Source organism: Enhydra lutris, unplaced genomic scaffold, assembly GCF_002288905.1.
Source record: "Enhydra lutris kenyoni isolate GAN:26980312 unplaced genomic scaffold, ASM228890v2 scaffoldscaffold7, whole genome shotgun sequence".
Lineage (NCBI taxonomy): Eukaryota > Metazoa > Chordata > Mammalia > Carnivora > Mustelidae > Enhydra > Enhydra lutris.
In genome coordinates this window covers 7,669,620-7,685,561 of record NW_019154091.1, presented here as the reverse complement: position 1 = coordinate 7,685,561, position 15,942 = coordinate 7,669,620, and the positions used below count along the sequence as shown (strand labels likewise).

Genomic DNA, 15,942 nt, shown 5'->3' with positions numbered 1-15,942 from the left:
CTTTGGCAATCAAAGCTTAAGTCAGACTTGCATTACAGGAAAGGAAGGAAGGAAGAGACAAAGGAAGGAAGGAAAGAAGGGAGAAAGAAAGATAGATGGAGGGAGGGAGGAAGGAAGAAAGTAAGGAAGGGAGGATGGGAGGAAGGAGGAAAGCCCAAGTCTCATAACTTATTCTACAAAAAGGAGTAGTTCAGGAGGTGAAAGCCTGGACAAGTGCATTGCCAAAGGAAGTGAGAGTATCACCCAGGAGGGACTGGTCAGCACTATTAAATGCCATTGCAAGGTCAGGCAGGGGAGTTGCTCAGTAAGAGATGCTACAGAGAGGTTGGGTAGGATCAAAACTAAGAGGAAACCTTTAGAATTGACAATTAGGAGGCCATTGATGAGTTTAAGAGAGCTATTTTGGTGGTGTGATGGGCTAGAAACCTTCTGCAGTTGGGTAAGAAATAAGTGAAAATGGAGAATTGGAATAAACTAAGATCACTCATGTGAAGTTTGGTGGCAAAGAAGAGGATGGCAGAACATGGAGGGGGAAGGCAGGTTTAAGGAAAGCATGTTTGAGGATGGAGACAGTGAAGAGGGAGAAACTGAGGGTATAAGCACATTCCCACAATAATGACACTATGGTGGTAGAACCTGGAGGATATAGAAATACATAGGGTGGAGAGAAGGGGGTTTAGAACGTTTACTCAGGAATGTGAACAAAGAGACATCAGGGATAAACGGAAGTGTTGCTGAGAAGGACTAATGACTAAGTTGATATCCCATAACATGAATTTGTAGTAGAGCCCAGTTCTTCTGGGTAAGGGCCACATTTGACTCATCTTTATATCCCAGGGCATAGAATAGTGTTTTCTACATAGTAGGTGCTTGGCAAATGCTAGTGTGAATGAAAAAGAAAGATCAAATGAGATTAAGTAAGTGATTGTTGTAGAAGGGATAGAAAAAACAGTCAGTGACATCTATGCAAGTCAGGCAAACTGATTGTGGCTTAAAATAAGGGGTGCAGAATCTGAAGTGGGAGAGAGGTCACTGTTGAAATGGCTGACCAGCGTGTGAGCTCTGTAGAGAAGGAAATGGAGCCACGAGGAAGCAACAGCCTGGACATTGTGTGCGTCCGGGTACCAATGATCAATTATCACGTGGACCAAGAGAGAGTTCAGTATGAGTTGTAGGAGTGGGAGGACTAACATTCTTCTAGCAAGTGTAATTTCAGCGTTAAACACAGTGGTGAAATGGATCATGATCAAGTGTGAATTACTGATGTCAGATCCTTTCCTGTTTTTTGAGATAGAGGGTGGACCTGATGCTTAGAAGGGAAAGTTCGTCACCAAGTAATGTTGAGAACAAGGAAGGGAGTATTGGAAACCAAGTAGGAAGGCTGCATATTTCACAGTTTTGCCAATAATTGGCACTGTTGACTACAATTTAGAAAAGATAATTAAAAATAAGCTAAGAGTTATTAAGACTCTGCCTCCCTCCCTTCCTCCCTTCTTGCCTCTTTCTTTTTCCTTTTCTCCTTACCCAGGGTGGATTTTGCTATAAGTGACCCTTATTTTCCAAAAGTTTATTAATTGAAATATTGGGCCTATTTCCCCAAGCTTCTGAGTATCTATAGCGATTTCATTATGTTGATAGAAAAGAAGTTTGTATATTAGAACCAGAAAGTTTTACTTCACCAATAGTTATTTTTATGTATCTGTGACATAATATGTCAGCAGCTTAATTTTCTTAGTTGTTAACTTGTTGTTAAATATAGTCTTTAATTTTAATTTAAAGAGCTGTGTGGGAGAAATTGTTCCACAAATTTTTGCTGTTATTTTGGGATCACTGTGTAGATATTAAGAACAAATCAACCTAAAAAGGTGTGTTTATATGCTAAATCATTTTGTATTTATACTTGTAACATCATTTACTTCCTTTTGCAGATTACATTCAGATATTTTGGCAGAGACTTCTTCAATCCTTTTATACTTTTTTCTTAGAAATATTTTTGTAACAAGTGACATTAAAATTAAAGAAGAAAATCTTTTCTGTGATAGTATTAAAGGCAATGAGCTTTTCCCCTCTCAACAAGTAAGTGATTTTAGAATGACCAAAAATATGCTGATTTCCCTTTATTTGTTTATTGATGTTTCAAGTTCATGTTCTTTTGGGATTTCATACCCTGATTTGTGAATGGACTGAGAGGTCATTTTATGATTGTGCAGGTTTATCTGATATTCCATATAGGTTTCATAGGACCAAGTTCATATATATTTTTCTTCTTTTCAGTTTATCTTTTGTGTCTGTACAAAATAGTATAAATTTCAAATACTAAAAAAGATATAAAGTACAAAGTAAAATCCATCGTAATCCTGTTGCTCCTAAAAATAATATGATTTTGTTCCCTCTGTTTTGTTTTATATCTCTGATTTTTTAAAATATGCATAGACAAATTATTGTTAATATTATTTTACAAGATGACATCACAATCTACTTTCTATTCCACAATTTGCCTATTTAACCTTTTTTATAATTTATCTTGAACGTATTTTCATGCAGATACTTATCAATTTACCAGATTTTTTTAAGTTCTTAGTTTATCAATCCTCTCATGAAAAATCTGCACGATCACCACAAATAAAGTCACTACAGAATCTTTACTCCTATTGTCCACTCTCCATCTCACTTCTTGCCAGCACCAACACTGGCTTTGGCAGTCCTCCTTACCGCCTTCATTCTGTTCTTGCGTTCCTTTCCCTGTTTTCTTGAGGTCTTTTTCTGCTAATACAGGCCATATCTTGCAGGTCTATGATTGGGTTCATTTTTCTTTGCCAGTTGTCTCGCCACCACCCAAATGGGTTCTGAAACCAAATAAAAAATGACATCTGGTATGTTCTCGTCCATTTTGGCTAGTTTTCCCCGAATTTCTTCCTCAGGTACTGTTGCCTTTCTGGGATGAAGAACATCAGTGAGCATTCGTTTTCATACCAAATTGTTCTTAACTCTAATATTGCGTTACTGTATAGAGGCAAGAATGTAACCTATCTCTTACTGATGGATTCTCAGGGTGGTTATAAACATTGCTGTCTGTACATCTGCAACTTTCTAACTTTAACATCTTGCTTTTAAAAACAGTCCTTCACTTTTGTTTTCATTCTAGATTGAACATCACTCTTCTTTCTCCCTCTTCCTCTTTCCTTCTTTACTAACTTTAAACACAGAGACTTTTCCCAGGTGTTTGCTTTTCACAGTTGCATTTTCCTACCCATGCATTTATTTATTTAATAACCAAGCAAATAAACCAACCAATAAATTGTTATGGGAGACTGTGACAGTGCCCGTGGATACAAAAATTAAAAAAAAAAAAAAAAGACATGACCTTTTGTCCGGGGTAAGTTCATAGTCTTACAGAGCCTAAGCACTCATAACCATCATCCTGTTCCTACTATGTTGCATTCAGTCTGTACATAAAGACAGTTTTTTTTTTTAAATAAACATATTATAAAGTCAGTCTTTAAGTACTTCAGTGAATTCCAGAATGCTAGACTACCATCCTACTAAAAATTTACTCTATGGAAATTTCTGGTTGCTACTCATGTTTTCTCTGTATGTAATTTTGTATGTATATATAGAAAAATAGGCCACCTGAGTGGCTCAGTACATTGAGCATCTGACTCTTGGTTTCGGCTCAGGTCATGATCTTAGGGTCCTGGGATGGAGCCCTGTATGTTGGGCTTCACACTCAGTGGGGAGTCTGCTTCTCTCCCTCTGCCTCTCCCTCCATTTACATGCTTGCTCTTCCCCCATCCTCCTCAAAAAAGTAAATAAATCTTTCAAAATAAAAGATAAGAAACATAGTAAAATCTTCCCTCAGGAAAGGGAAGGGAAAAGTTAGGATCATTTAATCACAAAAGCATTTACTCAAAAAAGCCCAACTTTCTATTTTACTACCATTTTTATTTAAGTAGCAAAAGTATAATAGAAGATTAGTTTGGTCTGCTGAAAATTCATCGTTTTTTTTTTTTTTTTTTTTCCCACAAACTCAGTAAGAAAATGGGACTTTTTTTTAAAGTGGGGATAATATTACAGAGACATAATATTTTAATTATTATTTGTTATAACATTTATGTTTTGAAAAAACTAGTTTTTTTCTAACATTAAAATATAGCCAAGTTTTTATTTTATCAATTAAAAATATTGGTTCTTTCTTCATTACTAGTGGCACTTGTATTATTTTACAAAATATTCTGAAATTTAACTCTAAGGTTGTCTTACCCATACATAGCATTGTTGGGGAGTTAGAATTATTCTTGAATTTAGGTCTTGATTTAAAATCAACATTTTAACATACCAACATGTTGTTAAGCCACAGGATCATATTTCCTACCCTTTATTCTTCTTAGAGACATATTAGTGAAGCACCTGATGTTCATTTTGAGTAACAGTATCTGTTTCCTTACAGATTACTAGACTAATTGAATGTGAGAGAGTATTAGTGGCATTGGAACTTAGCAACTACCTCAATGATTCCAGTTATACCCTTCAAGCTGTGACTCAGTGTTATGGCCTTCTTGCACCTATAATCTACCACAATATTGTTTTGGTACCTGTCATACAGGTAAGCATATTTATACCCCTAGATAAGTATTTTTTTACTTTGTATTTTTTACAAAGGCAATTTAACAAAGCATTTTGGAAAAGAAAAAGCAGTGTATCTTTTGTAATGTACAAATAGGTCAAAGACAGGTGTTATGAAATTTCATGAGTTAACTGAAAAACAATTTAATAATCTAAATTATGTTTGGGCAAACATAAGTAAAGACTAAAATATATTTCTCTGAAAACATTCAGGCCCATTGTTGTCCATGTTTAAACATTAGCAATCTGCTTTGCTAGGTTTTTAAAGTCATTTCAGTTTTTATAATTGCATAATGTTCAAAACAGCAATACTCATTCAAAAACATATTGTTAAAGCCATTATCATGTGGGGAAAAATTGGTGGATGACATACGAAAGATATTTGGTTTCTTGGTGATGGAGGAGTTGAAATGTATAGGAAAAGAGTAGGTGAGAGCTGGCTAAAGGGATTATATTAGTTGTCTCTTCTTTCTAACAAATCACTGTAAATTTAGTGGCTTACAACAATAACCATTTACTATCTCATAGTTTCTATGGGACAGGAGGCTGGATATGGCTTCACTGGGTCTTCTGCTCAGGGTCTCATGAGGCTGAACTCAAGGTGCTGGCCAGAGCTGTCATCTTACTTGAGGCTCTCGCACCTCTTCCAAGCTCCCTGGTTGTTGAGAGAATTCATTTCCTTGTGCTAGTGTGAAAGGGGATCCTTAGCTCCTAAAGGCTCACCATCAGTTCCCTCCCACTTGGTCTTCTCCATAACATGGCATTCTGCTTCCTTAAGACCAGCAGGAGAGCCTCGTCTAACATGCATGAGGAGTCTTACATAATGTAAGGTACGCATGAGAGTGATGATCTCCTCATAGTCACAGGTCCTACCCATGCTTAAGGAGAAGGGATTATACAGGGCTTGTACACCAGGGGGAGGAATCTTGTGGACTGTTTTAGAATTGTGCCTACTACAGGGAAATCGTGAGAGAAGTAAGGTTTTGCTGCTGATACTTTTAGAAAATTTTTATCGTCATCATTGTTGTCATCATTATCATTATTGTCATCAACCCAGATTTTGAAAACCAAGAAAATATGACTGAACTCATGCACAGCATTAAAAATTTTACTTCACCATTGAGAAAACTAACGAGGGCGCTTGAGTACTTTAACAAATATTTGCTTTGGAGTGGCTATACTGGAGCATAGACGTGCCTCCTTCTCCCACATTCCCCACATTTAGGAGTCCAGTTGCTTAGATCTGCCTCCAGAATCCAAAACCTAGATTCATAGTTGGCAGCCTTCCATGTCATTTGTGGATGGATTGTAGAGCAGCATTCTCAAGTGTAGAAGATGCTTCCTCCAGAACCGAAAGGCATTTAGCTGGCATTGTCCTTTCTTCTTAGAGGTGAGAGATGCCAGATGTCAGACTTAGTTTGGATGGGGTTTCTCAGCACGGCCCAGAGAGTTCATTTATCTGCAGCTTCCTGAATCTTCACAGGGTTTATTTCTATCCTCTGGAGGGCATGTATCTTACCAAGGTCTTTAATGTACTGGCCATTTCTTGCTCTTTAGTTTCAATTAGCATGTTATTGTTGTAATCGTTCAGTGTTTTGTTTTGAGAAATGCCCAGAGAGTTCAGGTCCTTTTATAAAATATGTCAGAGGCTGGGAGAATTTTCATGGCCCTAGAGCAAGTTGCTAAGTATATACTTTTGTCTTCCCAGTATGAAGGGGAACTTCTGGTACTTCTTCCTAGTAGTATAGAAAAGAGAACATAACCCATAGCAATGCATAGCTTTTAATGTCCTCTTTTAAGGATACCGCATTGGGACCAGCAACTGCAAACAGTGCTCAATTGGTCAAGTTCAGGATAATCTACTGTCATCCTCTGGCATCCCACTGACTTAGGGGGCCTTTAGCTACACCTCAGAGAATGGGTTATAGGTATGAGGAAAAGCCTTGAGAAAGAAGTTTCTAATTAAATTGTATTGTTTGGAATAGGAAAAGTGAGTGGAACAAGATTTTAGAAATAGGCCTTAATATGGATGAGAATATACTATTTGACAGAATTGGCATTCCAATTCAGTGTGAAGAGACTGGATATTTTTATAAAATGATGGTGAAACCCCTGGATATTCATGTGAAAGAAAATAGAGTTTGACACCTATATTGTACATATATAAAAAGTCCAGATGTCCTAAAAAGTTAAGGGAAAAAAAAATCACAGAAGATTACATGTGCAAGCCAGGGTTGTGGGAATCCTTTTTAACTAAGACAGAACTCTTAGAAATAACAAGAAAAATAAGAAATATTGACTATATTTATGGCAGCCTTTGTGTGACAACAGGGACCATAACAAAGATAGCATAAAATTTATGGATTTAGAACAAATATCTAACAAGGTTATTTATATATATTACTGACAAGGATAAATATATATAACAAAAAGCTTACAAATTGGCAGTAACTTAATAAAAAAATGGCCACAGAACATGAATAGGCAGTTTACAGGAGAGCAAATCCAAGCGGCCAAGAACCATGAAAAGATGCTCAAACTTTGAATATCCTTAGAAATGAACATTAGGTGGACAATGTAATATTGCTGAAAGAATTGAAAAGATCTGTAACTCCTCTTGCTGGTGAGGATGTGGGGCAAAGGAATTCTCATTCATTGATGGGGAACATTTGAATTGTTTTAGGCTTTGAATTTTGATAAAGTATTCTTAATTTTAATGAAACTAAATCTAATTTTAATTAAAATTAAAAACAAATATACTTGACACAGCAATCCCTCTATTAGTAATTTACCCCATAGAATAAAATCACCAGGGGCGCCTGTGTGGCTCAGTGGGTTAAGCCTCTGCCTTCGGCTCAGGTCATGATCTCGGGGTCCTGGGATCGAGCCCCACAACGGGCTCTCTGATCGGCAGGGAGCCTGCTCCCCCCTCTCTCTCCCTGCCTCTCTGCCTACTTGTGATCTCTCTCTCTGTCAAATAAATAAATAAAATCTTAAAAAAATATATTAAAAAAAAGAATAAAATCACCAGTTAGTAAAATGCCTAGTTCTACCCCTTGGTTCCTAGATTCATGTGTTCTACCTGCTGGGGACACAACACCACATAATTGTTATTGATTTAGAGGGTTTACTTTGACCTTGAGGATGGTGCTTCATCCTCACTAGGTATCATCTCAAATCTGGTGCTGAAGTTGCTGCTCATATTGGCAACTGAGCATGTACAAAGATGTTTCTTATGGCCTTTTTTGTGGTGACCAAAAAAAACCTGGAGACAAAGGGAAAGTGCTGTGGCAGGAGGATGGTCAGTACCTATACCAGACAGTAAAACGTCAGCTGTAAAAGTGTATGCAACATAGAGATTCTGGAAATGGATGAATTAATGATGGTTGTTCCACACTAAATCATAATATGCAACCACTGGAAATAATGAACTTGAACTATACCTGTAGACTTGTAGGGAATTTTCATAAGACACGATTAAAGGAGAAATGCACAGTTCAAACAAGTGCTTATGCATTACATTTTGTGACATAACATTAACTCTCCCTCTATGTATGTTTATGTACTTATATGTATATATACATATATGATTATATGAACCTGGTGAAAACTACAAAGCTACTAGGTTGCTAACATGATTTGGGGATATGGTGTAGTGGGGTGGGGGTATGTGATGATGCAAGGAATTAAAGAGGCATTGCAAATACTCATAGGTGTACAGCAACAATAGTAATAATGTTAGAATAGTGACTTGAAGCAACTAGTGTGCTCACAGAAGACCAACATCCATATGTTAATTTGTCTTTTGATAATCTGGATGATTAATAGATTGATGCAATCTCAGCCCTACTTTTTTGACAGTAATGGTGCTCAGAACAGAGCAAAGTACTGAAAGGTAAACTTAATTATCTAGCTCTTCATGAAATTCAGGATCACATAATATAAGGCAAGGAGACTAGGAAGTAAACACCAGTATTGATGGGATATGGGATATGGATACTTGGTTTTAATTTTGAAGGCAACTATTCGTTCAAGTAACTGGTATCACTGTATATTTAATATGGTACATCCTTCTCTAAATGGTTTTTTAAGATCCTCCTAAGCCTGGATGTGCCTTTAGTGTCTTGTATATATAATATTTGCCTATATTTTTTATGACACTTGTCAAAATGTGCTGTTTTGTAATCTTTGTATACTTATTTTATCCTCTATATTAGTTTTCAAGTTACTTTAGATAAAGGACTTATCTGAAATGGAATATATTAATTTTATCTCAGAGTACATTCTTTTATACATAAGAAATTTATTGACAATTATTGATGATAATAGTATTTGATGGTTTAAAACTTGCTTGATTTGAATAGAACATTTCATAATGAGTGAGAGTGATATTTTTCAACAGAAACTATTGTGCTTCTATTTTTTAGATCTTGATAAAGTGTGTAGTGGCTTTGCAAGGAGTACCAAATATCACCCATTCAAAGAAACATATTGCAAGTTTTGAAAGTGTACAGCACATGATAGCTTGTTGTATCTTCTATATAACAAAGGTATTTATCTCATTCTTTGTCTAGTGTCATAAAATTTAGGAATAGCAACTACTTAGAATGTTAAGTTACTTTTTTACATAGAATACTTTTAAAAATAGTACCCACAAAACATTTTAGGTCAAGAGTTGTCTGTGTGGCTCAGTTGGTAAAGCCTGGTGGTATATCTTAGGCCAGGGGAAGGATTGGGAAAGAGTGCATTTTATGGGACCTCATTCATCTTGGAAATAAGAACGAACCAAGAGACCAGAGGCCTGGTAAGCTTATTTATCCTCATTGCTTGGCTCAAAGACCCACATTGTCTGTTTTTTCAAAGGCTTTATTTGACTGAATCCAGTGAATTTCCTCAAAGAAGGACTATATCTGCCCGCCTGTTTTATATGGTCCTCATAGGACCTTTGTGATTTGGTAAGGATCTGGAAGAATACTGCATGGGTGGGCTGATTTGATCGATCACTTTATTTGGGACTTAAGTTTGTCTCAGTGAAGGTCTGGAAACAGAGAGGCCTTTACCTTCTATCTTAGCAAAAAAGTCATGATTTGCTGGGTGTTTATGGCCTGCCCTCAGGAGCAGAAAATCATATTCTTTCCATTGCTCACTGGTTTCTCACTGCTGGAGACACATCTTTAACTTTGTTTGTGCAAATATGGAGGGAGGGTAGCCATTTGCAGGAAGAAGAAAAAAAACAAAAAAAACTTACTTAAGAGGACTCAGAACTCCAAGGGTCAGGCCAAACACCAGAATAACTGTGTTTTTACTCTCACTTTGTTGGAAAAGACCAGAGGTAACTTGAAAAAAAAAAAAGACAAAAGAAAACTTTCAAAGTGGTCTGATGAAACTAAATGGTGAAAACAAAACAGAAGATCTTTTGTAACTGAAGAAAAGATATTTGATTTTTGATTAAAAAAATTAAACAGATAAAGATTGTAGTTAATGGTATTTCTTGAGTCAAATCTGGAAGCTCAAGAAATACCTGACAGCATAGAGTGGAATTACCTAGAGATAAATTCAGAAGGCAGATCCAAAAGTACTAACAAAAAACAAAAAGAGTTCTGGAGGTAGGAAATTTAAAAAATGGAGAATAGTCTCCCTAAGTCCTAGGCCAGATTAATTTAAGGACTCATGTATTGACACTTGGTGGTGTGATTCTTGGAGTCCAAGCATAAAGAAAAATCTCAAAGTTTTGAGAACAAAGTACAGGTTATTTGCAATGGAAAGAGAATCCATTAGCTTTAAACTTTTTATCAGCAACAGTAGAAGCTAAAATACCAGAGCAACATTTGTAGAATCCTGAGGGGAGAAGACCGAGGTCCAAAAACTAATAACCAGGGAAGATATAATTCCTTTGTCAGGGCAAAATAAACATTTTCAGGAGTGCAAACATCTAAAAAGTATTCTGCCCATGTACTTATCTGAGGAAAACACTCGAGGAAGTACTCTATCAAATGACAGTTGGTTCAGGAGAGAAATCCCAAGGTAGGGAAAGACAAAAAGGAGAGGAATGGGAGCCATGAATCTTGCAATATACATACTATTAAAATTAAATAGGTAATAACGATGTGATACGGGTTTTGTAATATAAATGCTAAGTAGGAATTCTTGAAATAGAAGAGTTATCTTTGAAAGAAAAACTTATTAATAACTAGAACTAAAACTTTTATCTTGTTTGGGGTCAAGGGAGGGGACACCAGGTAGAGATTTGTGGTGCATGGTTGTGTATTTAAAAAAAAATATAGTATAAAAAATACATATAATGTAAAATTATTATTTTATTTAAAAGTGACTCAGGAACATGTAGCTAAGTGCAAAACTTTAAAGCACAGTAGGACTTCTAAATTGTCAGGAAGAAAAAATGAAGAGAGGAATGACAGGGAGAAAAAATGGCTAATTCAGCAAAAGTAAGAAGGAAGAAAAGATAGTATTTAAGATAGAAGGAATACAATCAAGAATATTAATTACTTCACTAAGTGTAAATGAACTCAGAAGACAGAGATGGCCAGATGAGCTAAAAAGTCAGATTCAAATGCAAGAAACACTTGCAAAACAATGTGACAAACACTGGTTGAAAATAAATGGATAGAGGTACTGGGGAAATACAAACACAAATAAAGGAGGAATAGCCATTTTTATAGGCGAAAAAAGCAGGAGTCAGAATCCCAAACATGAATCAGGACAAAGAGGCGTTGTATAATTTTGTTCAAAATTGTTGTGTCTTATCACCTTTCTCTGCTTCTGGAAGACATCTGGTCACTTTCTGTTTTAGGACAGTGTCATTGTTAAGTATTAAAGATCAAGTCTGAATTAAAATTCCTAATTTTTTACAATAACAAATTAAAAAAGGAAAATCACAATTAGATTAAGTGAAAAATGCTATAGGGGCATTTGATAACGCTTAGCAACTTTTCCTAAAAAGATTATATGTAAGTTAGGAATGGAGGGAGTCTATTGAACAATGATAAAGACATTAACCAAAATTTTACAGCAAATATACTAAACGGCAATTTTCTGAAACCATTTCCTTAAAAATCAGGTATAGGAGATTCTGACTCTTGATGGTGTGAATTATTATTTGTAGAGATTCTGTCTTATGTAATAGATAAGAATATGAAATAATTTTACAATATTAAAAAAGTATAATTCATCTGTAATTGTACAGGTTTCAAAAACTCATGAGAATCCAGTAAAAAGAATTACTAGAATTAAAAAAAGAATTTATAAAGTGATTGTGTGTGAAATGCTTACAAACTGATTTTTTTAATAGTAACAGTAGCCAGTTAGAAATAGAGAGAGAGGAAAATACACTGCTAATAATATACAGTATTTTAAGATACATACCATATGATTTCAATCATATGTGGAATTTAAGAAACAAAACAGATGAATATAGGGAAAGGAAGAAAAAAGGGAGAGGGCAGCAAAGCATTAGAGACCGTTAACCATAAAGAACAAACTGAATGTTTGCTGGAGGGGAGGTGGGCAAGGGGTTGGGTGAAATAGGTGATAGGCATTAGGGAGGAACATAATTAAAAAAAAAAAACACCAAAAAACAAAAAAAGGAAGGCACTTGAGATGAGCACCGGATATTGTATGTAAGTGGTGAATCATTAAATTCTACGCTTGAAATTAATACTACACTGTATATTAACTAACTGGAATTTAAATAAAAACTTAGAGAAAAAATATACAGCATTTTAAACCTAACAAAGTGTTAAAAGACCTGAATCACACAACTGAAACCTTCCTGAAGGGCACAAAATAAGATCTGAACATATGGCAGGCCATTCCAAGTTCCTGAGTAGGGAGACTTACTGTCATAGAAATAGAAATCCTTCCAAAAATAGTATTTAAATGTAATACAGTTCTAATCAGAATCCCAATGGGGTTTCTCTGAAACTGATTAGAATAATTTTAAAAGTTCTCAATAGATACTAAAATTTATTATAAGGCCACTTCAATAAAAAATGGTGTTAACAAACTAATAGGCAAATAGTTCAGAGGAAGAGCCCAGGAATAGCCAGCCAACCCAGGTCTACAGAAGAACTTAATAAATGACAAAAGTGGCATTTGGAGTTATTGGGAAAATCTTTTAAAATATTTTATTTAATAAGAGGTGCTGGTATCATTGACTATTCATCTGTAAATAAATGAAGACAGAGCCTCCTACCATAAGCAAAATAAAGACAGATGGATATTTGTATGGCTTTGAAGTCAGAGGAGACCTTTCTCAATAGGGCATAAAATTCAAAAGGTACACAGAAAAAGATAGATAAACAGACTAGATGATAAGCAAAAAAAATTTTTTTATGACAAGACACTGTATTAACAGGCTTAAATGCGAATCTTAAAAAATATTTGACAGATAAGATTATTAACATTACCTCGGGGAGCAATCAATGAGAAAATATGAAATAATCTTACAGTTAAGGAAAAGAAGAATCAGATTTATTTTTAATTATGAAGGATATGTTTCAATCACCTTAAAAAGTGGAGTAGTGGGACACCTGGGTGGCTCAGTGGGTTAAAGCCTCTGCCTTCAGCTCGGGTCGTGGTCCTAGGGTTCTGGGATCCAGCCCCACATCGGGTTCTCCAATCAGCGGGGAGCCTACTTCCCTTCCTCTCTCTCTGCCTGCTTCTCCGCCTACTTGTGATCTCTATCTGTCAAATAAATAAATAAAATCTTAAAAAAAAAAAAAGTGGAGTAGTGAACAGGTACCAGGTGATGAATGGCCATCTCATGAGGTCAGGGAGGAGCCATTCAAGGGTTTTAATCCTGGAAACAACATAATTAAATTTGCATTTTAACAAAAAGAAATTATTATGGGGAACAACAGCTAATAGAGTGGGATAAACCTGAGGTAGGGAATGAGTTAGAAGGAGAGGGATGATAAAGCAAACTACGGCAGTCCCCTCTTTTCTGTTGTTCTGCGTCCCGCGGTTTCAGTTTCCTGCAGTCAACTGCATTAGTCAGTTGTCAGAAGGTCGGTAGTAGCCTAACAACACCCGTGTCATCCCCCTCACTTCATCTCATCATGTAGGCATTTTACCATCTCAGTCATCACAAAGAGAAGTGTGAGCATAGTACAAGATATTTTGAGAGAGACCCTGTCGTATCGTATATTGTTATAATTGTTCTATTTTATTGTTAGTTATTGTTAGCCTCTTACTGCACCTAACTGATAAGTTACACTTGTGAGATAGAGTTGAGAACATGTTAACCTGCTAAGTGTGGGAGGAAAGAGGGGGAGGAGCCAACAGCAATCCAGCTTTCTGGCCTCAGCAGTTGGGTGAATACAATGCTATTTGTCGAACTCTGGATAAGGAGGAATTTATGGTAAAAAAAAGGGAGAAAAGATAATGAATTTTGAATCTATTGAATTTGGGGACTAGTAGGATATCCAAAGAGGTATATATTATATAATTGGACCCATAGGCTTGGAGTTTAAGAGAGGACAAATATGTTAAAGACAAAACCATTGTTAATATATGGACTCAGCTGAATAGTAGAAATAGATGATATCATCTGGGGACTGTGCAGAGTGAGAAGGGAAGAGAATTGTTTAAGAATCTCAAGGGTGCACTTATTCCGGCGGTGGGGAGGGGGCAGTTCTGCTTCCACTAGTCAAGAGGAAGAATTGGAGAGCTGATTAGTCCAAAGCTATTTTCTCATTCCCAACCTTGACTTTGAGGATCCATCTGCTGCTATTATTAGTTCTATCCTTCTCATGTAGCATAACCACAATCCCAAGTACCCTTTTCCATCTGATGTTATGATTACACACACTTTGATTAGTGTTACGGTGGGCTAAAAGTACATCTTCAAAGTTTACTTTTCTTTAGAATATCTTCTCTGTTTGGCTTTTTTTCTCCCCAAACTTGTCCGTCAATAAGTATTTCCAGGAGAGGCGTGTCTTTTTGAAGTAAGAGAAGGCCAGGTTACACTTTCTTTCCAGGGTACTGGACAACTGTTCACTTTACATTTAAGTGACTGATAGCAGCTACTGCAGTATTTCTTCCAGAACAAAGAAACTCTGTTCAAGGCAGCTTGTTGCTTGCAGCTTGCCAATAGCAACTTCTGCTAAAAATCAACCAGCCAACCATCCATCCAACCAACCAACCAACCAAAAACCCAATTCTGCTTATCCGGGTACTCCACATTTGACCATTGAGGGGAAACAGGAGAGGGAAAGGATGTGGTTATAGAAGTGAGATCCCCAGGAAGGGAGGAGGCAATGAGATCCTAGTACATGTGGGAGGGATTAGTCTGGACAGGAGATTGACCTCTCTCCTCTAACAGGAGAGTAGGATGGTTGTAATTACAGTTTAGTGTGTAGGTATGAGATAAACTAGTTTCCCTACATTTCTTCTGTGAACAGGAAGCAAGGTCATTTGCTGAGAGAGAGAGGGGGAGAGAGAGAGGAGGTGGGGAGTAAAGGTGGGTTACAGAGATTGAGAAGAATGGGAGGTTTCACAACAAACCCTGTGGAAGATGGAAGAGACTCCTGACCTGGAACAAAAGACCAGCATTTGGGGCCCAGTGCATGTTGAAGTCCTTGAATTCACATGCCTCCTCTCTCAGCTTCTTGTGATTTTGTGCAGCTTGGGGCTGGCCCTTCCTTGCTTTATTTGCCATCCACAACTCTACTGCCTTCTCCCACCTCCTGACCCCCACAACTTGAAGGATCATATTGAGATCCAAGTGATATTATTGTAGATATGACCCTGAATATTTCTGGACATTTGTAAAAATTAAAACATATATTGATATCAGATTTTTGATGTTGGAGCTGGTTCTGTCCCAAACTGTTATGCTAAGAATTGCCCTTTCATGGGGTGCCTGGGTGGCTCAGTGGGTTAAAGCCTCTGCCTTCGGCTCAGGTCATGGTTTCAGGGTCCTGGGATCAAGCCCCGCATTGGGCTTTCTGCTCAGCAGGAAGCTTGCTTCCTCCTCTCTCTCTGCCTGCCTCTTTGCCTACTTGTGATCTCTGTCAAATAAATAAATAAAATCTTAAAAAAAAAAAAAAGAATTGCCCTTTCAGAAGCTTCCTTCAGCCTGATCAATAGCCCCAAAGCCCTGGCCTCACTTCGAGTCCCAAATTTTAGGTGTTCATTTTTTATAAACACATTTTTATATGGCTTTTCTGTTATGACATTGAAAGCCCAATTAGTCTAATGGCTCTGTTTCTTTTCTCTGTTCTGTGAAAACATTGGTAATTTTTTCAGATGGCCCAATTTTTCTTCTTTAAGCAGAAGTATTTTTTCTAAAAGTTGCCA

The 15,942-nt window shown here is 36.6% G+C and overlaps 1 protein-coding gene across 1 annotated transcript in view; it reads left to right on the top strand.

The window, feature by feature from the left end:
• Positions 1-15,942, top strand: part of LOC111142202 (cilia and flagella associated protein 54) — a 313,573-nt gene that overhangs the window by 117,586 nt on the left and 180,045 nt on the right. Inside the window, exons 24-26 of the mRNA XM_022495227.1 lie at positions 1,929-2,076; positions 4,448-4,603; positions 9,051-9,173. Of these exons, the coding sequence (XP_022350935.1) occupies positions 1,929-2,076; positions 4,448-4,603; positions 9,051-9,173 (427 nt within the window). The remainder of the gene's footprint in view (positions 1-1,928; positions 2,077-4,447; positions 4,604-9,050; positions 9,174-15,942) is intronic.